Source organism: Capra hircus, unplaced genomic scaffold (genome assembly GCF_001704415.2).
Source record: "Capra hircus breed San Clemente unplaced genomic scaffold, ASM170441v1, whole genome shotgun sequence".
Lineage (NCBI taxonomy): Eukaryota > Metazoa > Chordata > Mammalia > Artiodactyla > Bovidae > Capra > Capra hircus.
Window position 1 is genome coordinate 586,786 of NW_017189962.1, and position 27,921 is coordinate 614,706.

At 47.2% G+C, this 27,921-nt stretch overlaps 1 protein-coding gene across 1 annotated transcript; it reads left to right on the forward strand.

The window, feature by feature from the left end:
- CDC16 (cell division cycle 16) lies at positions 1–27,921 on the forward strand. The gene is made up of 18 exons (XM_018044972.1): positions 1–167; positions 1,316–1,370; positions 1,462–1,559; positions 2,855–2,893; positions 3,136–3,276; positions 5,175–5,334; positions 6,507–6,598; positions 7,088–7,221; positions 7,976–8,055; positions 9,118–9,167; positions 9,949–10,022; positions 11,708–11,833; positions 17,167–17,319; positions 18,534–18,597; positions 21,035–21,096; positions 21,990–22,125; positions 23,612–23,702; positions 27,410–27,921. Exons 1-18 carry the CDS (start codon positions 120–122, stop codon positions 27,667–27,669), a joined length of 1,863 nt encoding a protein of 620 aa, XP_017900461.1. The 5' UTR covers positions 1–119; the 3' UTR covers positions 27,670–27,921.

Below are 27,921 nucleotides of genomic sequence, written 5' to 3' on the forward strand. Positions count from 1 at the left end.
CGGAAGTTCCCGGGCTCCGCGCGCGGTCCAGTGGCGTTGGCGCGGGCGCCGGGCGCGGGCACAGGTCCGCCGGGTGGGCAGCGGGACGCGGCGAGCGCGCCGGGCCCGGCCCCGCAGCCATGAACCTGGAGCGGCTGCGGAAGCGTGTCCGGCAGTACCTGGACCAGGTGGGTCGGCCTGGGGCGCGGGCCGGGGTCTGGAGACGCGGCTCCTGGCGGCGCGCGGCCCTGCCGCCCTGGGCTTTGGTTCGGGCCGGAGCTCTGGAGGGGCGTCGAGCGCCGGCCTTCTGCGGCCGGCCGGCCGGGGAGCGCAGGGCGCCGGGCGTCTCCGCGAGCCCGGCACGTGTCGGCGCCCCCGAGCCCGGCCCGGCCCGGCCAGTTCAGCACACGCTTCGTACTGAGCGCAAGTCGAGGGGTGGCCTGTGAACTTCGCTAGTAAATAGAAAACGTTTAAAGCTTGGTTGACCTTCTTATTTGGGCAAGTTTAAGTGCATAATGATAAAGACAAACTTCTAGTGTCAAAATCAGTACTTTAAAAAGTTCGTGTTAACTACACCTCCTCTCCCTGCCCTTCGCTTGAATGAGCATCAGTGTTTAAGCAAAGACGTATTTCCGGAATCAGCAGCATCCCTTTACTCTACGATGTCGCCTAGTCTTTGTAAAATGTATGTGGTCCCAATAAATTGGAAACCAAGAAGTGGAGAGAAAAGCGTGTTCAGTGTGAACTGTTAGGAGCGGAATGTGAAATATTGTTGCTGGTTGTTTGCAACATTCAGAAGGCTGTATTGGTTTGCCGTAAGTCAGATGAGTTAAACAAATTCTTCCGGAGCACTTTTCTCCTGGCTCTGGGTGAGGAAGGGGACAGCCTGCTTTCAGCCTTCCAGGCACTAAGGTTGGGCAGATCTGTGACCCTCCCAGAGCATCCCTCCTCGCACACTGATTGGCAGCAGAGTTCCTGGTTTGCATCTAGGAGGCCTGAGGCAAAGACTGAGAACCTTGCTAGTGATCACTTTAATTAGCCACTTCCTTAAATACCTGCTGATGTACTTTTGCAGAGTATTAATTTTTAAAAAAATCTGCCTTCTTAAACTGTATGTCAACAGTCTTACAATAATATATATATGTTTTTTTGTACCACTGAACTAAAACTCAGCTGGGATAGAAGATAGAGATATGATTGATACTACACGTTAAAAAAATACTGTATTGAGATATTGGTTTGTTATATAGTGTTAAAGCCTTCTGGTAATACTAGCTATCTGTGTAAAACTGTTGAAAGAACAGGGCAATTACTGCTTTTTCTTTTTATGATGCAGCAACAGTATCAGAGTGCTCTATTTTGGGCAGATAAAGTAGCTTCACTGTCTCATGGTAAGTGACAAATTCTATTTTTTCTGATTTCTCTATCCTGAACTTTCTACTTTACCTGCACCTCTGACCGTTTATGTGATTTTCCCTCCAGAGGACCCCCAGGACATTTACTGGTTGGCTCAGTGTCTTTACCTGACAGCCCAGTATCACCGGGCGGCTCATGCACTTCGGTCTCGGAAACTGGACAAAGTGAGTGAGTGCAAAGGTGTTAAAAGCTTTCCAAAGGTGTTAAAAGTGTTGTTAGGCTAGTATTTTAGGTATATGTACTTTGTATGTGAAAATACTTTGAAGAATATTTTAAAGGATTCAGTTTCTCTTATGAAATGCAAAGAGAAATTTCTTGTGTTATGTTTCTTTTTGGTCTCTGCATGAGGCATGCGGAAGCTTAGTTCCCTGAACAGGGATGGAACCCATGTCCCTTGCATTGGAATCGCCAGGAAAATCAAAGAGAAATGTTCTTATTCCTAACCTCAGGTCACTTTGTTTTTCCCTCCTGCCTCCCCCTTCCCCCCATCTAGTCACTAAGTTTTGACAACACTGCTTTCTAAATGGCTCTGAAAGTATGGGCTGTTCCTTTCTGTCTGATTATCACTGCATGTCAGGCCTGTAATTTGTCCGTCTGTTGTTTTAGCCTCTCTTTTTCGTTTAGTAACATCTTTCCCACACCCCTTTCCTTGTCTCCAGTTCATCCTTTAAACTCTCAGGGTGGTCTTCCTAAGACAGACCTGATTACATCGCTCACAGTACCACTCAGCGCTTTCTCAGTGCTTTCCCAGTACCTACAGGATTCCCTTGTGGCTCAGCTGGTAAAGAATCCACCTGCAATGCAGGAGACCTGAGTTCAATCCCTGGGTTGGGAAGATTCCCCTGGAGAAGGGAAAGGCTACCCACTCCAGTATTCTTGCCTAGAGGATTCCATGGACTACAGTCCATGGGGTCACAAAGAGTTGGACATGACTGAGTGACTTTAACTCATGAAGGCAGATGCATTCATGGACTGCCCCCGCCCCAACCAGGTGTTTTGTGATTTCTCTCCGGTTGTCATAGGGCCACCAGCACCGTCAGTGCCTGGAGTGTGTGTCCAGTCATGCTCACTGCTTGCAGCTCCTGAGATGTGTGACAGCTACTCAGACTCAGTGCTGGGATGCTGACCAGCTCCCAAGTTACCTTCTCCCCCTGGAGGTGTTTCTGTATTCAACTGGCTAGTATTTTCTATGCGACTCTCCCATAGCTTATGAAGGAAACTGTGTGCTGTATTAGGTCTCCCCTGTTACAGCCTCCTTGAGGCAGGTCCTTATTCTGTTTTGAATCCTTGCTGCTTGGCAAACAGTAGGTTCATGGTGAATATGAGTTAAAAAGACCTTTCTCTGTGGGAGTAAAAGAGGAATCATGAAAATAACTTTGATCTCTTTTTTGTTATAGTTTTCTTTTTGATGGAAGATGCATGTTATCTTGATCACTTTTTTGATTAATTTCTTTTTTAGTTGTATGAAGCATGTCGCTACCTTGCAGCTAGATGCCATGTAAGTATGCTCTCGTTATTTGGTAAAGGTTTAATGCTGTGAATCTTTGTACCCCTCACATCAGTGTGAGAATTCAGTAAACCGATTCTCCATTTACTAAAAGCTGATGTGCATGAAGGAAATTCTACTTTAAATTTAAGTAATGAGTGGGTACAAGATTTATTACCTTCTAAACCTACCGTGCCTCTGCGTGTCTGGTATCGAGTCGTAAGTGACGAAGGCTGCTTCTGCTTTCTATACAGTTTGCTGCGAGAGAATATCAGCAGGCTCTTGACATTCTTGACATGGAGGAGCCGATCAACAAACGGCTGTTTGAGAAATGTTTGAAGGATGAAAGTGGCTTGAAAGACCCCTCCAGTGACTGGGAAATGTCACAGTCCTCAGTAAGTAATACAGTAAGAAGCTTCAGTGACATCAGTAAGAATTGCCCACAGGAGAGGGCAAATATAAATCACCTTCTTTTACGTCAGTATAATCGTCTTAAAATAATTGGGTTGCCAACTTACTTGATTTTCCCAACCCCAAAAGATTTTAAGACATTTCTGAGCCATCAGTTAGAAGTTGTAATTGTGTCCTCAGATGCTTGAATCTGAAATAGGCAGGCTTAAGCTCTTTCTCCTCACCTTTGATGTTTTAAATTCCTTCCCACTTTTCCCTTCTTAACTATGTTTTGACAGTGTTTTGTAGGTCCCCCAAGAAACCTTGCTTATCTTAGATGTTTCTTTCCAGGAAGTGGCTTGATGTTACTATTCGTGTTATTTTCTGTATTTCAGTTTGTGTACTTCATACCTGCCTGAAATTGCAAATTCCTGCTGGCAGAGATTATATAATGTAATGTAATAGCCAGATTGCTAATCTGGACTGTTACTCTTTTCTTAAACAACTTTCTTGAAATGTAATTCACATAACATGCAGTTCATTCTTCAGAAGTGCATAGTACATTGGTTTTTAGTATATTTACTGAGCTGTCCAATCTTTACCGTAATAAATTTGAGAACTTGTTTTTTAAATTTCAGCAAGAGACCCTATATCACTTAGCTGTTAGCCACCAATTCCTTCATATCCCAGTTACTCTCTGTAACATATCTATGCAAGAACTTGGTTACTCCGCTCTTCACCATATAATGGTAGGAATACTAAACATTCTTTGGTTTTTTTTTTTTTGAAGAAACACATTATTTTTTGTGTGAGGAAATGCATGTATGAGCGAGTTGAGGATCATTACTTTTGGACCTCTTATACATTAACTGCTAAGAGATGCATGATTTATTTTTAACGCAGTGTTTATTTTACTGAGTTTATATTCTTAGTGACTCACAGACCCTGCATAGGTCTGAGATTCCCCCATAAGGTCTTGTGGCGACCCTCCTGCATCCCGTGACCCGTGAGTGGCCTCTCTGCCTGCGTGCGTGCTCAGGCGCTCGGTCGTGTCCTGCTCTCTTGCGACCCTGTGGACTGCAGCCCGTCAGGCTTCTCTGTCCAGGGAATTTTCCAGGCACGATTCCTGGAGTGGGTTGCTGTTTCCTCCTCCGGGGGATCTCCCCACCCCATCTCCTGCGCTGGCAGACAGCGTCTTTAAGCCACCTGAGAAGCCTAAGGGCATCTCTGGGCCACCTTTGAGCCCCCTTATTTGTTTTTTGAGGTTCAGAATCTGGAACATACATCCGGTTTCTCCATCCTTTTGTTATTGGTGGTAGTGAGGTGGCTGCTGTGTGAGCTGCTTACCGTGTGCTGGCTCCGGATGGTACCACCTCCGACCCTTACAGTGCCTGTGAGTTAGAGGAGGAGGGGGACTGAGGCGTGAGCAGCTGGAGCATGGTCCAGGGCCCCCTGGGAGCCTCACAGCTGGGACTGGAGCTCGCCTCTCTCCGGTTCCCGAAGCCAGGCCCCGACCCCGTGCTGCATCGCTCCTGGTTTTCTGGTGCTCCCTAAGGGCCGTCCCTGAGACACGCCCGTCAGACTTTCTTCACGTCTACTGAGTGTGTGTGCTCTGTGTGCTGAGTTATTGCCCTCTCTGAGGCAGAGCAAGTGCGAGCACGGTGGCAGTGATGACGACCGGGTTGTAAAGGTTTGTTGGAGTGAGGGAGCCCAGGGAGGGTGGATGGCAGAAGGGTTACTTCGTTTTTACGTGTCTATTAACGTATATTGTGTCTGGCACTGAGATAGAGTGAATCCTTCTGGATGTTTAAAGAAAAAGTCTTCGGCTTCGGACAGTATATGATTTTTGATCAAAATTACTTTCAGTAGTACTGACTTAGTATGTGACTTATTTTCCCAACAGATAAAGAGTTCCATTTGCCTTTTACGAGGAAAAATCTATGATGCTCTAGACAACCGAACCCTCGCTACCTATAGCTATAAAGAAGCTTTGAAGCTTGATGTGTATTGCTTTGAAGCATTTGATCTGTTAACGTCACACCATATGTTGACAGCCCAAGAAGGTTTGGATACCCAGGTGTTTTTATGTTTAGCACAATTAATATTGTTTTTTTTTTTTTCTGAAATTTATAGACTCCATAGCAGGCTATGTGCAGGTTTTAAGTAAGCCTGTTCACTTCCCACATGTCTTCAGACGTGAAGCATGTACTACAGGAAACTAAGAGCCAGGCAACGAGAACCGTGCAAGAGCTGCGCGGACCTTCGGGCAACTCGAGTCTCCCTCAGATGCGAGAGCCACCCCAGCCTCAGCACGACTGCAGAGCCCAGTCTTGTGAGGCGCTTCTTGCAGTCAGTCTCTTGATGACTTGAGGTTCTGTAAGAATTCAGGGTCTGATTCAGTGATTCCCAGCATGGCTGCACTTTAAACCCCGAGGAGTTTGACGAGTAATCGGTGTGCAGGTCCTGACTCCTGACCAGTCAAGTCGGAATCTGTGGTGGGACCCTGGCATCAGATGGCTCTGAGGTGACACGCGTGCTGAGAGCCGTTGACCGAGCGTGTGGCCAGGGGTGCGAGGCGCCTGAAGGAGAGTGGCAGAGAGGGTGGGGATGTATTAACGGACTTAGACGTGTTGTGGCCCAGTGACTCAGATGTGTTGTGGCCCAGTGAGTTCTCAGCCCATGGTGCCTGAAGGACAGAGGCAGAGAGGGTGGGGATGTGTTGGACTCAGACGCATTCTGGCCTAATGAGTTCTCAGCCCGAGGCGCCTGAAGGAGAGAGGCGCAGAGGGTGGGGATGTGTTAACGGACTCAGACTATTTTGGCCTCATGAGTTCTCAGCCCATGGTTTTGTCCCTTGGAGGATGTTTGGCAGTGTCTGGGGAGAGTCTGTCTCAGCTTGGGGGCAGGTCCGGGTGGGGGTTGGAGGTTGCCTGTGGAACCTAGTGGGTGGAGGGCAAAGGACAGCCAGCACGGCGGACATTGTCCCCACAGAGTCCGTCGTGCTGAGGCTGGGGTGGCTCTCGCGTCTGAGGGAGACTCGAGTTGCCCGAAGGTCCGCGCAGCTCTTGCACAGTTCTCACCGCCTGGCTCTTAGTTTTCTGTAGTACATTTGATCTTGTCATTTTCTTTTGAGCTCGGTATGCTTAGACCAAGAATTATAGAAGAATGATTTTTGTTGCTGATTTTTGTCACCATAATTACTGAGGATGTTCTTTGTTTTGTTAATATTTTTTAGAAAAAGAACTTCTTGAATCACTACCTCTTAGCAAGCTCTGCACTGAAGAACAGGAATTGCTACGATTTCTGTTTGAGAACAAGTTGAAAAAGGTAAGTTAAAATACCAAGTTAGTGTTTGCTTTATATAAGTATCGTATTTCTTTCTTTAAATTTGCTCTCTATTCTTTTATGGGTTAAGAATTTAAACATTAATTTTTATTAGTTTAGCACATTTGCAGGAATACACATAGGATATTTTAAATAATATGATTCCTAACAAAGGTTTCAAAAATATGTCTTTCTCCCAGGAACAACTCTTACTTTTAAAAGATGAAACTGTCAGATAATGGGATGATGTTGTGTGAAAAAGAGGGTTTTTTTCTTATGCTTCCTGTCCTTCTACTTTGTAAAATACTTCCTACCACGGAATTCTGTGATAGAAGTGAGAAGAGAGTCAGACTCGTGAAAGGAGCGTTGGTAACGCTTGAAGCTGGACGTTTGAGAGTCGCACCTGCTGTGCGTTAGACGTTGGCGCACTCGAGTCACTGAGCACGCCTTCGGTGCTTCCCACTGAGCCGTGTCTGTGTTCCTCTTTTTCAGTATAATAAGCCTAGTGAGACTGTCATCCCTGAGTCTGTGGATGGTTTGCAGGAGAATCTGGATGTGGTCGTGTCTTTAGCTGAAAGACATTATTATAACTGTGATTTTAAAATGTGCTACAAGCTGACTTCTGTGTAAGTACATCCACTTACTTTTGTGCAGGAACATAGAGTATAGCCCGCTTTACATGAGCAGGGTGTGGGACATGCTTTCTGAATAATGTCAGCTGATGGGTGAGCCTTTGCAGAGTACAGAGCGGGTATTGCCTCAGGAGAGCAGTCTGCAGACAGAGGCCTGCGCACATTTGTTGCTTCGTGTCATTAACTCTGGAGTGTCCGTGTCCCTCCCCAGTGATAATTTGCAGGTTTGGGAATCCCATCCTGGCGCGTGTTTTATAAAGCCCACGCTTTGTTGCAGTGGAGACGAGTAGGATCCCACAGGGACTGAGTGTCAGGCTCACCTGCCAGGCCTCCTCCCCCACCGGCAGTTCTGTGTGCATAGTGCCCATTTGTCTCTGGGCTTGCTTAAAGTCCTTGAGTTCACAAAGATTTTAATTGACAAGTAGGAGTCATTTAATATTTCATATTATTTTTGATCCTTCTAAATAATTAGACCACTAAAATTATATCTGTTAAAGTAAATGTTTATAGTGATGCTTATATTTAGTACTTCTGAATAAATCAGGATTTTCACTTTCATTTATAGTCTAATCATTGCCTTAACTAAGAAAGTCTGAGGATAATGGAGTTAAGAAACTGAAAGTGTTTTATAGCCCACAGTATTGTGTGTAATGTGGGAATGACTGTTTAAGTAAGCATAGCTGACTGTAACGAGTGCTGTTACATGCTGTTTGTACCCACATACATAATGTGCTGCTTTGACTTTCAGAGTGATGGAAAAAGATCCTTTCCACGCGAATTGCTTACCTGTGCATATAGGAACACTTGTAGAGCTGAATAAAGCGAATGGTAAGGCTGTTCTGAAACTAAGAGCTCTCGTGACAGAAGTGTTCTGCAGCTGGGGTTTTCTCTCTTGAGTCCTGGGCAGGTGCAGGTGCAGGTGCAGGTGACAGCTGGGGACACGCTCCTCAGACTGACCAGTGTTCTGCAGCTGGGGTTTTCTCTCTCGAGTCCTGGGCAGGTGCAGGTGCAGGTGACAGCTGGGGGACGCTCCTCAGACTGACCAGCGGTCTGTCTTGTCACTGCAGCAGGACACGCTTCCTTTATCCCTAGTTTCCGCTTCCTTTTTTATATGTAGTTTGTGTTCTAAGATGTCATAACTTTATAGTGTTGGGTGGCAGTTTGCCTTTTTTTTGTAAAATCCATAAACGGCAAGAGTCAGTAGCTTTAGAAATTGTAAAGAGGCAGAGTTTTAATGTTCTCCATATTTTAACATTTCAGAAACATTTAGGGTTTGGACCACATCTGCCCTTAAATCTTTTAAGCTGGGTAGTCAGCTCTGCCGAGAAGGGCGGCCGGGCACCCGGCTGTAGGCCTGCTGCTCTGAGTGCCAGCCGCGGGCCTGCAGCACCGCGCCTGCTGCAGGGTTGCCGGGGGTGCAGGCTCCCCAGCCGCCCTGGTCTGTGTGTCACTCCGGAGGAGCTCACCTTGCCGATGTGATAGACTGGAGAGCGTGGTCAGCCGACCTGGCTGTGGGTGGTTGGGGCGGTCTGTAACAGGCCCCTGGAGTAGGAGCCGTGGGCTCTGAGACAGGCGAGGCCTCTGCAGCAACCCCAGCGCTGGAGCGCTCTGCCATGTGCTGCTCGCCCAGGCCTCCAGGCCCCGAGTGCTGCCCGCCCCTCAGTACCAGGCGTGGGGTGAGGAGCAAGTGGCGGCCGCAGCGACTGCTCGTGGGGCTTCTGTGTTGCACCAGGTAAATGAAGTTTGTGTCTAGGAAGAAAGAAAAGTATAAAATCACTGCTGCGAGAACACAGTGTATGTGATTATAAAGAGCTGTAACTGGGGGAAACTCATATCTCAAAATTCATTTGCTATGAATAATTTTATTTTTTTTCTTTTTCTCTAATGTAGAACTTTTCTATCTTTCTCATAAATTGGTGGATTTATATCCTAGTAATCCTGTAAGTAAATATAAACTTTTTTCCTTATTTTTTTCTTACCTAAACTTTAAGAAAATACATAACTAGTGTTTAGACAGAGGCTAAATTTAAGTTGATACAGATGTTTTAATTTAAGTTGTTGGAGCAGACTCTTCTAATGGTTATGATCATTAGAAGCAGTGTTCACGTTTTCAAATCACAAAAGTATTTTTTTAGTGTATAACTTAATCTTTACTTTTTTATGATTATAGGAATACCATATGCTTATTATCTAAAAATATTTAGCATACAGAAAATTAAATACTAAAAGTGAAAGTCATATCTCCCATAAGCAGTGCTAATACCTGCGTGGTACTCTTCCCGTTGCATGTGTGATAGCTTACTGAATTAGGCACTGAGTGAGTCACTGTGTCTTCCAAACTGCCCTGGGTCAGAACGAAACATAGGATTGGAAATGGAATCAGAAGCCATGTGCTCAAAGGCAGAAGCCAGGAGCCAGAGTTTAAGTCTCTGAGAAGAGCCTGCAGCCCGTGTGGGAGCCGCTCATAAAGTGGGGAAGCCAGTGCGGGAGGAGGCAGCTGGCGAGGTGGAGTCCGCAGACCCACGCTGGGGCCTCGCGCTTCCGACGCTGCGGGAGCAGGGCGGGGGCACCTGGAGCGGCAGCTGGCGCGTCTGGCCTCTCTGCACCCAGGCCCTTCAGTACGCAGCCTGTGCAGAGAAGGCTCTGTCCTGACCTGAGTGTGTGATGATTCCCAGTGCAAGGCTCCGTGCCTCTGGTCATGGTGCATTCTAACCTTTCTAGGTGTCTTGGTTTGCAGTGGGGTGCTACTATCTCATGGTCGGTCATAAAAACGAGCATGCCAGAAGATACCTCAGGTATGGACTCGCCGTCCCCGCCCTCTGTCGTGAACCTGCGGGAAGTAGTTTCTTCGTCATCTGCTTTAATACAGAAACTTGCACTTTAAAAGCAGTGTGAAAGAAGGTGTTTTCCTCAGAGTTTATTCAGGAGTATCCATTTTGTTCCCTGCTCTTTATAAGATGCTGTAGGGGGAAGGGGAGGTGAAAGTAGTCAGTGGTATAGACCTTGTTTTCAGGGGCTTATGATGTATTTAAATTTTTATTTATAAATGAGAATAAATATGAATAGGGAATAATATGAAATATTTTGGGAGCTTGTTATTTACAGAGATAGTTTTAACCTCTTACTGTGAGGGCTTTTTTTAATAACTGAAATTACGTGAAGCTCTGTGAGGTCAGGGTTGCTAGATGTGACTGTGAAGCGCATTCCTGGGGCCTTCCCTGCTGGCCCAGTGGGTAAGGCTCTGCTTCCACGGCAGGGCACAGGTTCAGCGCGTGGTGTGGGAACTAAGGTCGCACACGCCACGCCGTGCAGCCTAAGTAAATAAATAAAAAAATACTTAAACTCAGAATGCTTGGCAAAGTGAACAGGTTTACGTAAGGATCTGCTGTGGTATTAGCTTGAGGAGCTCCGTGCGGCCCAGTCCAGCTGCCTAACCAGTGTTACTCAATTACTCTAGTACAGGAAAACCTCTAGTAATGCCTGTGACTTCCTCCATGCGAACGGAATAGAAAACGGATCTGTGGTAAAGTTCATAAACTTTGTACCCAGCCTTGATTTCTAGACCCCATGCTGCCACTTGCTAGCTATGATTCCTTGGGAGAGTTCATTCCTCTGATCCTCCCTCTCCTGTGAAATGGGGAGTGATGTATCTGTATGCCAGGATTGTTAAGAAGATGAGATGACAGGAGAGGGCCCTGCACTACGGGAAAGTTAGGGCGAGCATTCTGACTGTTTGAGTGCTGAGCACTTAAGGAACACGTGCTTGTATTTTTGGGAGCGGGATGATTTGTGTTATAGAAGTTCTCTTGGGCTGTGCTGCTTTGATTTACTGTGCTTATTCAGTGACGAATTCTATGTGAAACAGGGACAATCTGGGTAAAGGAAATCTTAGAAAATGCCAAGAAAGTGGGACTCTCACCCTTTATATTTTTCATGCTTTGTGATATGCTGTCTTTATTCCTAATTGTGGGTCACCTAGTTGAAGACTGTAAAACTATGTAGTCCTGTCCATCGAACCAGCATGAGTCTCCAAGTCATCTGTGGGGTGTCACTTAATCTTTCCAGCCTCGATATGCTTACCCTTAAAACACAGATAACCCTGAAAGTTATCAGGGTTAGATGGTCCATACGAGGCATGAAGCAGGCCTTCATTAAAAGGATCCTGCTGCCGCTAGTTTTCTCCTCCACTTTGAAATGAAGCTCCTGGGTCAAGTAATGTTTGTAAAGTCTATGCAGAAAGCTAATGGGTTCTACTATATACCTAGGAAGTTGTGGACCTGTCCTAAAATTGCTTAAAATTTTGCTTGTACTATTAAGCATTATTTTATTTCAAGTGAATTAACACAGTGTTACATTAGTGTTTAATACATTGACAGCTCATTCACTGACATAATTCTGATGTCCTTGAAATAGTCAAGTTACATAAAATTAACCTAACAACTTTAAACATTACACATGTGAATGGAATTTCATCTTTCAGCAAAGCTACGACGCTGGAGAAGACCTACGGGCCGGCATGGATCGCGTATGGGCATTCGTTCGCAGTCGAGAGTGAGCATGACCAGGCGATGGCCGCGTACTTCACCGCAGCGCAGCTGATGAAAGGGTGCGCGGGACGGGCTGAGGCAGCCAGTGGGATTTCGTCATCACCGTCTCGGCCACTGGGTTGCTAAAGCGTAGTGTGTCTCGTTAGTAGCTTATGCTTGTGAAGTAGCTAGGCGGGTGAGGGAGGAAAGCTGGCGTGACTCTGCCGAGTAGTTTACCCTGACCAGCACAGAGGGGAGCTCACACGCCCGCTGAGGGGGGAGGAGGGTGGAGCTGTCTCTCTCGTGCTGGTACAGCAGTGGCGGGGGCCGTGAGCAGGGAGGCTGCCTGTGTCCTGCTTCTGTGCAGAAGGCGTTTGTGTGGCCTCTTTCGTGATTCAGGCTCAGCACCGAGCCCGCCAGTGCTGTGAGCGCGTGTCCGTGGTAAAGGCCTTGGTGCTACCTGAGCCCTGACAGCGTGCTGCTTTGTGGAGCAGAGCGCTGCTGTGCTCCCTGCCGGCTCTTCTCAGGCCGGTGCTCCTCTCTCCTTGCCCTGTTCTCTCGTGCGGGCTGCTGCTGCTGACCACAGCCGTGCCTCTGGTGGGCAGGCGGCGGGCAGGCGGCGGGCAGGCGGCGGGCCTGCCAGGGTGCCTGCTGGTCTTGGTCAGTTACACACCTCCTGAGAAGCAGGAGCAACGGCAACGCTTAGGCCTAGGCTGACTGAGGAGTAATGAAGGAAATGCTAGTCACAGACGGGGATCAGCCTCCGACACGCAGAAAGCACTCCGTGAAGGTTGGCTGCCTTTCCTTGTTTGCTTGACTTGCATTTGTTAGGGCTGGTTTACTGGCACTCAGTTCTGCGTCTGTATTGTTTAGGGTCCCAGCTTTTCTAAGTGTGTTACATTTCCTGTGTGTGACTTTGATATCTAAGCAGCTGTCCGTGAAACTATTAAAAGGACACAGTTGCCTAAGAACCCTAGTCTTCCAGGCCGCCATAACAGAACACAGACAGTGGCTTAAACCAGAGGAGTCCGGTTTCTCCCCTCTCAGAGGCTGGCCGGCCGACTTGGTTCCTGGTGAGGGCTCTTGTCCTGGCCTTGGGGCGGCTGCCCTCTCACTGTGTCCTCACAGGGAGCTCGCTCTGCCGTCCCTCGTAGGGTACTAGCCCTGCTGTGTTGGGGCCCCACCTTTACACCCTCATCTGACCTTTAGTATTTCCTCATAGGCCCTCTCTCTGAGTGTAGTCACTGGGGGCCAGCATGCGGCCTAAGGTATGGGTTTGGGAGGAGACATACATTCAGTCCATAAGTCCATGATCCTGACATTACTGGTACAGTCCTCCAGATTACAGCTGTTCAGCCAGTTGTTGGCCCACCTAGATGGTCCCCGTACCCAGTCCACCCTGTTCACCAAGACTGCGAGATGCTCTCCAGTGCCTTGCTGGAGCTTGGCTCAGTGTCCGCAGGCACCCCTAAGCTGTCAGTCTGGTGAGCTGCAGCGAATGACAACTCACTGTGGGTGGTTTCTTCCGACCGGATGCTAGAGTCTGCTAGTTTTACTTTGCTCTTCTGGGTGCTCGCAAACCCAGAATAGTTATTACTAACAAGTAACAGTTACTTCTTAGTTACTCATCAAGAGTCGAAGCCAATAATTAATTATATGATTAACACTTGTAATGTTTCCCAGTCGAGCACTTTTCTAATTAAATTTTCACATTACCTCATGAGGATAAACATCATTTTCCGCTCTGTTTTACTTCCTCATCAGAATAGCTTTGTATTCCCTTAGCTTACTCTGTGTTTGGTTAATTGTTTGAAATTGCATACATCTGTTAAAATTTTCTTTATGACTTCTTGAGCCATTGGTTGTTTAAGAGTGTGTTGTGTAATTACCAGGTATTTGTGAATTTCCAACATTTCCTTCAGTTATTTTTAGTTTAACTCCAATGTGACTGAAGATCGTACTCTGTGATTTCAGTGTTTTCCGCATAGCAGCCCTCCTGTGCCCGAGAGCCCCACTCGCGCCAGCGTGCTGCTCGCCGCCTTGCAACCTAGCACGTCTGTCCCAGAGGACACTGATAGCAGCCTTCCCATGCTCCGGAGCCCCATCCCCGCCAGCGCGCTGCTCGCTGCCCCCGGGTCCTGCCGCCCCCAGGTCCCAACCGGCCACAGTGTTGTTCATGGCCTCTGTTTTTGCTTCACCTCGTGATTTCATTCACGATCGCAAGTGGGTGTGGGTTTCCCCTTGTCACAAGTGGAGTGTTCTGTGAAACCCTTAATAAGCTGAAGTCGTGGAACGCTTCTTTCCCATAAAAGGAGATACCCTCTTCGTATTTCCGTTGCTTAGCCAAAACAGGTGGGTCTTTCATGCCCATGAAGTGGCGTAAAACATGTTTTCAAACAGCAGCTGATTTCCTTAATGAAGTCTCCAACTGTTCCTGTTGAATTGTCTTTTCCCCTCCAATTCTGGCGGTTTTTACTACTAGCTTTGGGGTCTCTACTGTTAGATTCTTGATGGATTTAGCCTTTTATCTTTGTAGAACATCCTTAGTTGTTTCTGGCAACAGATTCTGTCTGAGTTCATCTAACGCTTACTGTAGCCATTCCTGCTCATTTTGGTTGTTATCTGCATGGTGTATCTCCTTCAGTCCTTCAGTTTCAGCTTGAGTCTTTTGAATCTAAAGTGTGTCACTTGTAGACAACAAATCGTTGGAACGTGGTTTTATTATTGATTTTGCCAGTTTCTTGCTTTTTGTTGGCATTTTATCCATTTGTGTGTAATATAATTAGTAATAAGGTAGGATTTATGCTTGGCATTCTGCTCTGTTTTTTTGATATGTTGTATCTTTTTTCCTTCTGTTTCTCCTTACTGCCGTTTCTTTGATTAGATACTTTGTAATTACCACTTTAATTCCCTGTTTTTTTTCATATAGTGCATTTTTTGAGGTTTTAGTCCTTATCTTCGGGGGTTACAGTTAACATCTTAAACAGTCTACTTTGGATTAATACTGATTACTGACTAGAGTACTTTGCAACACTAACAGCCAGTTTTCTGATTCTCCAGACACCTGTGGAGTGCTATAAGTCAGTTCAGTTCTCACGCTGGTCCTGGGTCACTTGTCCTTCTGACTGACTGGCTGTAAATCTGGGGTTCCCGCAGCTCCTCCTCGGGTCTGATTATTTGCCGGAATGACTCACAGAATCCAGGAAAGTGTTCTGTTTATCATAAATGATACAGCTCAGGAAGAACCAAACGGAAGAGAAGGGCAGTGCAGGGCCCGTGGGTGGGAGTGCATGCAGCCTCCAGCTGTCTCGGGACCGTGCTACGTTCACCAGCTCGGAAGTGCTTGGGGTCTCGCGGTCAGGAGTGTTTCCAGAGTTCAGCCTTCAGCCTCCCTACCAGGAGGTCTGTGCGTGGGGCTGAAGTTCCAGTCCTCTCAGCACCCGGCCTCCTGGTGACCAGCCTCGCCCTGAGTCCCTGTTAATGTAAATTGGGTGTAATCAGGAGGGGCTTGTTGTACATGACAAAGGACACAGCTCTCACTGAGGAACTCCCCAGGCTTTTAGGCGGTCTGTGCCAGCAACCAGGGACAAAACCAAATGTGTTTCTTACTTTATGACACCAACTTAATTTCAGGAGGTCAAGTTCAGGAAGAGCTGCAAACAGAAATATGTTTATACTGCCTTGTCCTTAGCTCTGTGGTTGTCTTGTCCAAATTGTTTCTCCCTGTGGATTTGAGTTACTGTCTAAGTGTCTCTGTATCAGCGTGAGGACCCCCATTAGTGTTTCTGGTTGGGCAGATCTGCAAATACTGTCTTGTCCTTAGCTCTGCGGTGGTTTTGTCCAAATTGTTTCTCCCTTTGACTTTGAGTTACTGTCTAAGTGTCTTTGTTTCAGCCTGAGGACCCCCATCAGCGTTTCTGGTTGGGCCGATGTGTTGTTTCAGCCTGAGGACCCCCATCAGCGTTTCTGGTTGGGCCGATCTGTAAACTGCAGACTGTTGGTTATCCGTCGTCGTAGTGACTTCAGTGTGCGATGCTGTTTCTCAAAGAAGCTGTGAGACGGAGACCAGGGATATATGTTCTTTGTTACATTGAGCTTTTTTTCCTGTTTCAAGTTCTCTTCATTTGTTCCTGTGAATTTGAGATACTGTCTGGTGTCACTTTCTTACTCCAGGACCCCTTACTTCCTCACTCCAAGATAGTATCCAGTGTCACTTGCTTATCCCAAGACACATTGCTTCCTCACTCCGCGTGCCCTTAATCTGGCATCTCCTCCTTGCTCCCGGGCTCATGCTTTCTCCCTGCAAGGCGCCCTCGGTGTTGCGTGCTTCTCCTCAGTCAGTAGGCTGTGCTTCCTTGCTCTGGGGCAGCTTTGCTCCCGCCACCTCATTTGTGCTGTTAGCGGTAAACGTTACATTTCTGTATGCGTGAGACCTGTCAGTCGAGAGAAGAAAGATGAAATGTAATCATCTTTATTGGCACTCTGTTTTTTATGTGGATGTGAATCACTGTCTGGGGTTAGTAGTTGCCCGATACTTCCTGCAGGTCTGTGTGTAGAGGCTCTTGGTGGCACTTCTGTAGGCAGCACGGTTGTAACTTCAGTCGTGACTCTGGAGTGGAGCCCGGGCGGTCAGCGCTCACTGACATTGTCTGACCATCTTCAGGGAAGGGCCCTCTTACTGTGACCACTGTCTGACAGCATGGAGAGATGAAGTTCAAGTGAATTAGCTCTTCTGCCTCAGAGGCTGTGAGAATGGAATATGACGCGGCCCAAGCTCTTCAGCGTAGAGCTGCTAAGAACCGATGCAGTGAAGTCCCCTCGAGGGCGGGGCTGGTTCCATAATGGGAGGGGGCACTGAGCTTAGCCGTGAGGGGTCTGTGTTGCTGAGTCAGTGAGAGGAAGACTGTCTTGGCTGGGGGCATGGAGGCAAACACCTGGGGCCTGCCCTTCTGCTTCACAAGGGTTTCGTTTGTGTCTTTTCCTGTAGAGTAGTGGCTCCAAGGTTAAACCGTCTGCCTGGAATGCAGGAGACCCGGGCTCCATCCCTGGGTGGGGAAGCTCCCCTGGAGAAGGAAATGGCAACCCCCTCCAGTACTCTTGCCTGGAGAATCCCATGGAGGGAGGAGCCTGGTGGGCTACAGTCCATGGGGTCGCAAAGAGTCGGACACGACTGAGCGACTTCACTTTCACTTTCAATGGAAAATAAGGGTAAATAGGTTGCTGTTAGATTCTAGAAGTGGCAGCTGATTATTCTAAAAGCTTATTAGATATTCATTAAATATTAGTAAACGAAGTGTTAGAAAAAAGCTAAGTGCTCTTTTTGGTATGTTAGGTGATTTTGTAGACAGGGTTTGAAAATATGAATTTTAAAGTTTTTGAGTGTTGAATATGTGAACTTTTCCAATACTTTTAGGTGTCACTTGCCAATGCTTTATATTGGACTAGAATATGGATTGACCAATAACTCAAAATTGGCCGAAAGATTCTTTGGCCAGGCTCTAAGCATCGCGCCAGAAGACCCTTTTGTTATGCACGAGGTCGGAGTGGTCGCATTTCAAAATGGAGAGTGAGTACCAAGGGAGCCCTTTTGTTCCTTTTTGTAAACAGAGCAAAACCTTGATCGCTAGAGTTTACCCTTAAGTGGCCAGCGACTCTTGATAGATGTCTTATTTTAGAAGGAGGTGGACAGTTAAAAAGAAATAGCAGTTTTTAAAAATACTAAACCCGGGTTTTGGTCCCCTTCACTGTGGGCTGGTAGGCCTGGACACTACAGGGTGGCCTGGAGGCACTGCAGAATCCCTTGTCATCTCTTTGTTGACCAGGAATTGGATTCATACATTTGATAAAGATTTCTCACAATTTTGAAACAAAATGTTTCCCTTTCAGTTACCAGTTAATCCAAAAGTTAACCAATTAGAGTGGCCCAGCCCCTGAGTTTCCTGGTCAGTCCTTGAGGCTTGCTGTTGCCCTGGATGTTTACAGAGCAGGCAGTTCAGTATCACACCGAAAGACTGCCTGTGATCCTTTGCACTAAACCATGCGTGCATTTTAAACCAGTAAGTTAGCACCAGTGTAGTGTTCTTTGTGGCACTGGTGTGTATTCTAAAAACTGGGTTATCTAGTCTTTATGAGCATGGAGCCTTTTAAAATAACGTATAGTAATAATTTCATTCAGTCACTTTCGTTGGAGTCTACTTTAGGCCCCTCTGCCGTCCCCCTCCGCCTTCTGCTTTTCTTGGTTGGTTCACAGTTTAAAACGACCCCAAGCAGAGTGCCGGAGTGCTGCTTGCACCCTGAGTGCAGGAAGGCCGAGATGTGCCTTGGGCAGAGTGGCAGGTTAGACAGGCTCTGTGCAGGCAGCAGTCACAGCGCTTTTGCTGTGGGTTAGGGTTAATGAATCAACAATATACATTAAGTGAGACGGTGCCAAACTGAAGCGTGTGGGAAGCAGGTACTTTGAACAGCTGGTGAGCCTGCGAGCAGAGGGGCATGGTTTTTCCACTGGGAGCGGTGGTTCGGTGTTGGCTAAAGTGCTGTTCACAGTCTTTGTAGAGCCCGATTACTCAGAATAATGAGAATATGCTGTATCTCCCAAGTATTGAGCTCTTGTGAAGGTAATGCCATAAAAGTAATCATTTGTCTCACTTGAATTAAAAAAAAACTAATTACAGATGTTTACGTCATTTTTACTATTAGTAGAAGATAATTCAAATATTTTTAAAATGTTTATATGTGTCAATTTTGAATAAACTACAACTTTTCCCCTCCCCTCTATTTTAGATGGAAAACAGCAGAAAAATGGTTTCTCGATGCTTTGGAAAAAATTAAAGCAATTGGGAATGAGGTATTCTATATAATATCTGTAAATACATACACACTCATAAGTATGTTTAGTACTGAATGAAGAAAATAGTAATTGTTTTGCCTAGTATGTATTAGCCTAATATTTGTCATAGCAAATGTTTGTTAGTATTTGACTTACCATGGTACATGGTGAAAAATGAGTGTGAGAGGGCAGTTGGCTGTCTGCTTCTTCTGAGGCTCTAGTTCTGGTCTGTGGGCGTAATCGGAATGCATTTGATGATGGTTCCAGTAGGGAGAGTATGTGAGGATCCTGGAAGGGGGTGCACACTGTCCTGTCTGACTTGTCCTTTCTTTCTGATGGATGGGTGCATGTAGCAGCAGGTTCCATTTCTGCAGGAACAGGGCCAGGTGTAATTAAGATTGGACCTGTTGTTGTTCTTCCCTGCCTGGTATTTAAGCTCTGTCTAGATCTGTAACCAGGCTCTGGTTCCTGAAAGACTCGTGAGTTTGTGCTTCCAGCTCTCTTGGGTGTGCTGAGCGCTGATGCCGTATTAAATGTGGCAGCTGTGGGCCCCGGGCACTTCCGTAGGTCAGGTTTGCATGTCGTTGCTCTTTGTGTCCTGATTCTTCTTATTCACACGCATGTTGTCGTATTCTGTGCTGTTACCACTTCCCATGTCATTCTGTTCGGCCCACAGGAATGCTTACCCACAGCACGCATCTTCCTCAGCTGTCAGTTTCTCTTTACCGAGGAGACGGACAGAGCTCCCCTGGGCTCCCTGCCCGGTGACAGCTTACTTGTCCCTGGAGACACAGATTTGCTTACTTTGGCCTCTTGTCACATGAGCTTAAAACTTCTGTGTTCTGTGCGTCTGCACGTCTGTATATGAGCGGGTCGTCCCCAGTCCAGTCTCGGGTGGTCTGGAGGATGCGTGTGTTTCTGCTGACACAGGGCTGCACTTACGACTTTGCCCGTTTTCAAAGGGTTGAATACCTCAGGATCTTGCCTCTCAGACCGGAGCAGTGCGTTGGCATCACTTGGGAGCTTGTTAGAAGCGCAGAACCTTGTGTCTGCCGATCCAGAGTCTGCAGTGTCAGCAAGACTTCCAGGCGATTCTCACGCGCAGAGAAGTTTGAGATGCACTGTTGGAAAGCGCAGTTGAAACTGAAACTGTAGCTTTGATGATTTGGAGGCACTTTGGATTCTTACAGACGTTTAAAGAAATGGTTTAAATGTAAAAGCACAGTACTATCAAACTTTCCAAGTCCCCATTACAAAGTTACGCGAGGAGGCAAAGACACTGTGTGACTTGGTTGCAGATGTCAGAGTAGCCGCAAGAAAGCAGTTTGTGCCTAAGCATCAGGGAGGGTTTGCTTCTTTCACGTGGGCAGTGCCTCCCAGAGCTGGGCTCAGGGGAGTTAAGAGGGTGTGGTCAGGCCTGCGGATTCATTGGGTCCTGCCTCACGGCTGCCTGTCAGCTGTGTCCTGAGCTCTGAGCTGGCAGGCGCCTGAGAGCTGGCCCGGTGCTGACCGCTCTCAGATGAGCGCAGATGCAAACTGGCAGCAGCGACGCCGCGCGCAGGAAGGGCTGCGACCAAGGGAGTGCAGGGGCCTGCACAGACCCCAGTGCTCTTGCCTGGAGAACCCCACGGACGGAGGAGCTTGGTGGGCTGCAGTCCACGGGTCGCAGAGAGTCGGACATGACTGAGCGACATCACTGTCACACAGACTTGTGGGTGGGTCAGGACAGCCTTCTGGGTTCAAGGAAATGCACTTCAGTCCTAAAGGGTGGATGGCTAGCCAGGCAGAAGTAGGGAGCAGGGCATTTCAGGTATTGCAAAGGGAATGTGCAAAACTTCAGTATTGCTTGGGTTTTGAGTTCACAGAGAACATCAAGAAACAGGGCAGGAGGTCGAAATGTGGGTCTCCAGAGGCCTTGAAAGGACGTGAGAGTTTGCACCTCGTCTTGAGATGGTGGAGGGACAGGAGCAGCTCTCATATGGGAGGCATGGTCAGACAAGACTTGTCAGTGGTGGGGGTGGAGCTCTGTGAGGAGTCTGATAAGCAGGTGGTTCTTGGAGGGGTTGGGTCGGGGATGGCATGGACGTGTGTGGGGCACTCAGGGGTGATGTTATTGAGCTGAGCTGACAGGAGAGAGGATGAAGTTAGCATGTGACTTGTTGGATTTGAAGTGCTTGTGAGATTTCTAAGTGGAAACGTGTCCTAGGCAGATGGAGAATTCTGGGCTGGAGGTACAGAATTTGAGCATCTTTAGGCATAGATGGGCTCTTTGACAAAATTGTGCTAATAAAATGAACCTCAGAAAGTGTCCTCCAGTGGGAAGGATGGAGAAGCCCCTAACCCTGGCTCAGTGCTGTGGAAGCACGAGGGGTCCCCGCAGACAAGTGAGGCCCTGCCGTGCGGGCGGGCAGGGTGGCGCCGCTTGCGAGTCACGGTCCGCTGTGCTTCGTTTTAGGTGACGGTTGACAAATGGGAACCTCTGTTGAACAACTTGGGCCATGTCTGCAGGAAACTGAAGTAAGTGAAGTAAAGCATTTTTCAGAAACTGTCTTTGTGACTAAAGTTTTACTTACTCTTGTGTAGCTATTTCCATAGTTTTTTTCTGTTCCCATAGTTTTGAGACCCTTTAGCTTCCTTGAACTTGGTTCTTCAGATATAGCAAGCAGCAGAAGAAATGGTTTTATTGCCTGTCAGCATGATTTTATTTTAGGAGCGTATTGAGAGTGATAATTACGTCTGTTTTCTTGGATTAGAAATGTTCACTGTTAAAATTATTTTAGAGGAATTAGGACAGCAGGGCCGAATTGAAGCCGTACTCGCGCCTAACCCGCTGCTCTCCGCTAGCTGCTGGTTTCGCAGGGTGATGACTGGTGTGGTATTAGGTGACAGCTGAAAGAGAGACTCTCTGGTTAGTTTCAAGTTTGATGACCTTGAAGTTACTCAAAGTTTAGCAGGTTTTTCAGGATATCTTGCAGTCTTTACTATGCATGACGAACTGCAGCGTTTCCCAAACAGTATCGTGCACGAAACCCGTTTTCAGCAGGGTTTCTACAGAACAGGTATTCTAGAAAATTGGGGGGAATGCTGCTCCAGGTGACTCCTGTGGGCCTTACAGCAAAACCGCTTAGTCCCCTGAGCCACCCCTGGCTGGGAGGCTTGCCTGCACCCAGCAGAGGCCTTGCTGCGTGAGGGGCCAGGCCCAAGAGCCAAGGATGGGATTCAGCTGGTGGCCCTGTGGGCTTCTCTACACTCGGCTGGAAGACACACTGAGGTGGATACACAGTAGATGTGAAGGGCGTTGCTGTGTAGACTGTGACTCTAATATAGGAAGGTGTTTGTGTGTGTGCCCATCCGGGAAGACCCACTGCACCCACTGACTGCTCCTCTCTTCCTGTTCTCCCTCCTCATAGGAAGTATGCTGAGGCCTTGGACTACCACCGGCAGGCCCTGGTGTTAATCCCTCAGAATGCGTCCACCTACTCCGCCATCGGCTATATTCACAGTCTGATGGGCAACTTTGAGAACGCTGTGGACTATTTCCACACCGTACGTCTTTTGTTTGTACCAAGAACTTTAAGTCTGGTTGAGAGTTACCACTTGTTTGAAACATCTTTTCTAGGCAATATTTTCTTACTTGAGAGAAGTGCAGTTTAAAATGTACGTTTTGAAATTCTTCAGGCAACCTTGCGTTTTACTCTTTGCAGAGAAACGTGTGTGAGTTGTCTTACAGTTCTCAGATGTGAGCCTTACCTGAGTATCTGTCAGCGCAGCTGAGCCGGGTGCATGTCTGGGGAGCCCTTTGGGAACTCCAGTCTTTATGACGTAAAAGTAACTGCCCATACATGAGCAGAACTGCTGCGCTCGTCATTGGGACAGGCTCTCTCCGTAATTCACACGCAGTATTTCATCAAGCCTAAGCCACCGCTAAGAATCAGAAAGCAAATGACTGTATCAGGACTTACGCTGGCGTTCAAACTTTAGTTCTTTCCTGTCACTTTGGTTTTTTTGTTTGCTTAGAAAAAGTGCTCTTTTGGACATAATAGGGCATAGATTCTTGTCAGGGAGCACTCTACTATCTACATAACAGAAGATGTAAGTGAAATTGTTAGGGTATTCAGTTCTTCACATTCAGAGTTTGGTTCTTCTAAGTCACTTTTGTACCAAGTGATCAATATTCCTGTTTTCCCAAAACTGTGTCCACATGCCGGCACACGTACCCCACTCGGGCTTTTCCCAGCTCGCGGCATTGACTCGGCCAGAAAGTGTGCCAGAACGTTTTTGGATAATGCCCACAACTCAGTGCCTCCTCTGGGCGTTCTTCAGGTGGTGTGTGGTCTGGTCTGTACTACTGATGTGGCCGCCAGGCCCACGCTGCTGGCACAGGCGTGCTCACCCAGTGAGATCAGCTGACAGCAGAAATAAGAAGCCACCTGTTGAGAGACTTCCAAAGTTCAGATGCTAGAATTTGAAAAAATGTGGGTCTTCAAATTGATGAAATAACTGTATTTGGAGAAAGAGATAAAATGTGAGAAAATACAACATTTCAAAGTTAAATTAGTGAATGATAGATTTATAACTGATCTGCAAGGGTTGGTGAGAGATTTCAGGGAAGATGAATTCCTGAAGTGCCACCGAGATGACCAGATACGTGTTGAGCAGGCAGGAGTGTGGACTAAGCAAGTTTTCTAGTTTTTGTGACCTTTCAAATGTCTGTATTTGAGTGTTACATAATTTGTTTCTTTTCTATGTTTTAATTAATACAGAGGGCTTCATGGGCTTTTTAAGAATCCTTCTGGAGGGCAGCATTTCAAACATAAAAGAATAGTGTAATGACACTCTACGTACCCATCCCCCAGTTTCAGCAGTTATCAGATGATAGCCACTCATGTTGTCTGTATCCCCACTAACAACCTCCCTTCACTGCTATCCTGAGTTCCCTGGAATATTTAGAAATGAGATCCATGGCAATGCTTGAAGCCGGTCAGAAAGAAACTGATTTTCTTGTAGTAACCAGGCTGAATCTTTTCTGCAGGCCCTTGGTCTTAGGCGAGATGACACATTTTCTGTTACAATGCTTGGCCATTGCATTGAAATGTACATTGGTGATTCTGAAGCTTATATTGGTAAGATTATAATTATTCTGATTGATGTTGTAGTCCATATTTTAGATCTTTGTATTTAGATCTTTGTTTAGGTGTCTCAGATTCTCGTATAAAGTTCTAAGTTTATTTGTCTGATCATTCTTGCTATAGTAATATCAAGAAACTCCATTTATTTCAACGGAAAGCATGTGGGGATTAATGAGTCATGGCTTCCCTAGTGGCTCAGAGGGTAAAGTGTCTGCATGCAATGCGGGAAACCTGGGTTCAGTCCCTGGTTTGGGAAGAGCCCCAACCCAGGAGAAGGAAATGGCAGCCCACTCCAGTATTCTTGCCTGGAAAATCCCATGGACGGAGGAGCCTGGTGGGCTGCAGTCCATGGGGTTGCAGAGTTGGACACGACTGAGTGATTTCACTTTCACTTTCTATGTATCCATTCACTTTAAAGTCAAGTATTTGCTATGTGCAAAACACCATTTTAGAATATGGGTGATATATAAGAATCAATCTGTTTGCATAACTGAAAAAATCTTGAGAGATTTTTCTAATAAGTAAATGCTTTACTGTTTTACAGTGCAGAGTATAGCATGTTAATCTTGGCACTTCAGTGGACTGTTAAATTGGCTTATGTTCACATTTCAACGCTATGTAATTTTTTAAATTTTTATAAATGATTAGCAAGTCATAAGGTAAGTTGGTATGGAGTTGTTGGAAAAGACCCTGATGCTGGGAAAAATTGAGGGCAAGAGGAGAAGGGGGTGACAGAGGATGAGATGCTTGGATGGCATCACTTACTCAACGGACATGAGTTTGAGGAAACTCAGGGAAATAGTGATGGACAGAGAATCCTGGCGTGCTTCAGTTCATGGATCACAAAGAGTTGGACATGACTTGGTGAGTGAACAGCAGCAAGAACTGCAAAGGTGAGTTGGTGTGGAGTTGTGCTCCTTAGTCAGGAATGTTGTAAAAGAATAGGTCTCAATACAATTAAACACGTGAGGGCATGCAGGCAGATTAGAGACCCAAGAGAGGTTCTTAACAGTGCAGAGACTCACCAGGGAGCTCGTCCAGAACTTACAGCGCAGAGACTCATTGGGGAGCTCGTCCAGAGTTTACAGCAGAGACTCACCGGGGAGCTCGTCCAGAACTTAGAGCGCAGAGACTCACCAGGGAGCTCATCCAGAATTTATAGCACAGAGACTCACCAGGGAGCTCGTCCAGAATTTACAGCGCAGAGACTCACCAAGGAGCTCGTCCAGAATTTATAGCACAGAGACTCACCAGGGAGCTCGTCCAGAACTTACCGTGCATAGACTCACCAGGGAGCTCCTCCAGAATTTACAGCAGAGACTCACCAAGGAGCTCGTCCAGAATTTATAGCACAGAGACTCACCACGGAGCTCGTCCCGAACTTACAGCACAGAGACTCACCAGGGAGCTCCTCCAGAATTTACAGCAGAGACTCACCAGGGAGCTCGTCCAGAATTTACAGCACAGAGACTCACCAGGGAGCTCGTCCAGAACTTACAGCGCATAGACTCACCAGGGAGCATAGACTCACCAGGGAGCGCAGAGACTCACCAGGGAGCTCGTCCAGAATTTACAGCACAGAGACTCACCAGGGAGCTCCTCCAGAATTTACAGCAGAGACTCACCGGGGAGCTCCTCCAGAATTTACAGCTGAGACTCACCGGGGAGCTCGTCCAGAACTTACAGCGCAGAGACTCACCAGGGAGCTCGTCCAGAATTTACAGCACAGAGACTCACCAAGGAGCTTGTCCAGAATTTACAGTACAGAGACTCACCGGGGAGCTCGTCCAGAATACAAACAGTCCTGCACATGACCCTACAGTAAAAAAAAGCGCCATCAAAAATGTGCAAAGTGCTTGAACAGGAGTTTCACCACAGAGGATATTGAGAGAATTACAAGTAAATGGAGGTGCTCAGTACATTACTTATCAGGAAAGTGAATAAAGGCCATGATGAGGTATCACTATAAACCTGCCAGAGTGGCTAAAAGAGACAAATGCTGATAGTGCCTGGGGTTGGCGATGGCGCAGAGCAGCCGGGACTCTCACATGTTGTCCCTGCTGGATTGTAAAGAGGGCAGACTCTTTGGAAAACTGTTCAGCAGCACGTCTGCTGAAGGTCAGCAGGCCTGTTGTTGCCCAGTGCGCTGCTCCGGCCAGCAGAGGCATGCTGTTTCCCACAGCCCTGCAGGTGACTTGTGTGCTGGGCTTTCGCTTGGCAGGGCTGACGGGCTAAGATGGTGTCACGCACAGGGGAACCTCACTGACAGGGCTGGGCCCCTCCGTGGCTCTTTACCCCAGGCTTCCTTATAGCATGGTGGTCTCAGGGCCTGAGGGAGAAGAACGAAAGTTTCAGGGCCCCCTGAAGGCTACAGTTTGCACAAAACCATTTCTGTCACATTCTTTTCATCACAGTGAGTCATGGGTTCAATCCCTGATTCAGGAAGGTCTCCCATGCCACGGAGCCCCTAAGCCTGTTTGCAACGACTGAGGTGGTGCTCTAGCAGAGCTCAGGAGATGCAGCTACTTAAGCCTGCGCTCCCGGAGCCCGCGGTCCGCCACAGGAGAAGCCGCTGTAGTGAGAGGCACGCCCTCCACAGCAGAGAGCAGCCTGTGCATCAGCGAGGACCCAGCACGGCCCAGAATAAGTGTACGAATGGGATGACCGAAAAAGTGTCTGGAGACCCGGTGCTAGGATGGGCACTTGCCTGCCCTCGTAGAGGCCTTACAAAAGGAGATTTCTAAGCTGGCTCATTACACAGTATCTTATTGGACATATGTTACGTTACATCCGGGTGTACAGCATAATGAGTTAATATCTGCATTGTAAAATCACCACCACGGTAGGTCTAGTTAACGTCTGTCACAACACAGAAAAACTTTTTTCTTGAAATGAGAACTTACAAGGTACACTCTCAGCAACTTTTGAATATGTAAAACGGTATTATTAACTGTAATTGTATGTGCTGTTTTTATCTTTAGTAGACTTGCATGTTATCTGTCAAGACATCTGTTACTGAAAGCTATTGGTTTGCAGTCTGTAAAACTGTCATCTTGTTCATGTCAGAGTAGCTGAGCCTGTGCTAAGACACTTGAGTCGTGTCCGACTCTTCGTGACCCCGCGGAGCAGCCCGCCAGGCTCCTCTGTCCGTGGGGTTTTCCAGGCAAGAGTACTGGCGTGGGCTGCCATTTTCTCCTCCAGGGGATCTTCCCCACCCAGGGACTGAGCCAGCGTCTCTTAGTTCCCTTGCGTCGGCAGGCAGAGTCTTTACCCGCAGTGCCGCCTGGGAGGCCCTGGTAGAGCTGGGCCTCTCCGTGGCCCATCCATTCTTCTCCCAGTTTTGATTTGTGGAAAATCGGTGTGTTTCTCTGTGCCTGAGACTCGTGACTCTACTCGGGCGAAGTGCCAGCCAGGATTCTCCGCCTGCAGCTGCTGAGGAGGTCCTGCCCACAGGCTCCGGTTGGTGCTGACTCCCTTTGCGGGTAGGAGCTGAGCCTGCCTGTGCTTCTGGGAGCCTTCCCCGTAGTCTCCCTTCATCGTAAAGGCCCACGGGGCAGAGAGACATGGGAACATTTCCGTTAGCTATGCACGTGCTCTTACAAGGACATGTGACCCAAATGATAGAGCGGTGTTATGTGTTGCTGGAAATGACAAATGGGGTTTTCTGTTTTGTTCTTACTGTGATGTGTCTGTCTTTTTAGGAGCAGACATCAAAGACAAACTAAAATGTTACGATTTCGATGTGCATACAATGAAGACATTAAAAAACATTATTTCACCTCCGTGGGATTTCAGGGAATTTGAAGTAGAAAAACAGACTGTGGAAGAAGCAGGGCTTGCACCACTAGAAACCTCAAGGAAAACCCCAGATTCCAGACCTTCCTTGGAAGAAACCTTTGAAATTGAAATGAATGAAAGTGACATGATGTTAGAGACGTCTATGTCGGACCACAGCACATGATTCCAGACTGGTCCCAGTTCCCCGTTGTCTTAGAGTAAGTCTGCTTCCTCTCATCCTTGTCTTAAACATTTCCAATTTCTCAACATGCATCCAGACCCCACCTCTGCATTTAGGAATGGATACTTGCCTTAAGAGATTGGATCGCACACTTTTGCAACAGATGTTTTCTGAATATACAGAATAGTAATGCAAAGTGAAATAAAGAAGGTGAAACATCTCTCACGTCTTTTTTTCAGCAGACTTTTATTTGGG

What these genes read in the sequence shown, in the direction of transcription:
- CDC16 (XM_018044972.1), top strand. Translation starts at nt 120, where the DNA reads ATGAACCTGGAGCGGCTGCGGAAGCGTGTCCGGCAGTACCTGGACCAG. An exon ending in TATGTTGACAGCCCAAGAAG is followed by an intron (nt 5,335 to 6,506) that starts GTTTGGATACCC and finishes AATATTTTTTAG; the next exon opens with AAAAAGAACTTCTTGAATCA. An exon ending in TTGAGAACAAGTTGAAAAAG is followed by an intron (nt 6,599 to 7,087) that starts GTAAGTTAAAAT and finishes CCTCTTTTTCAG; the next exon opens with TATAATAAGCCTAGTGAGAC.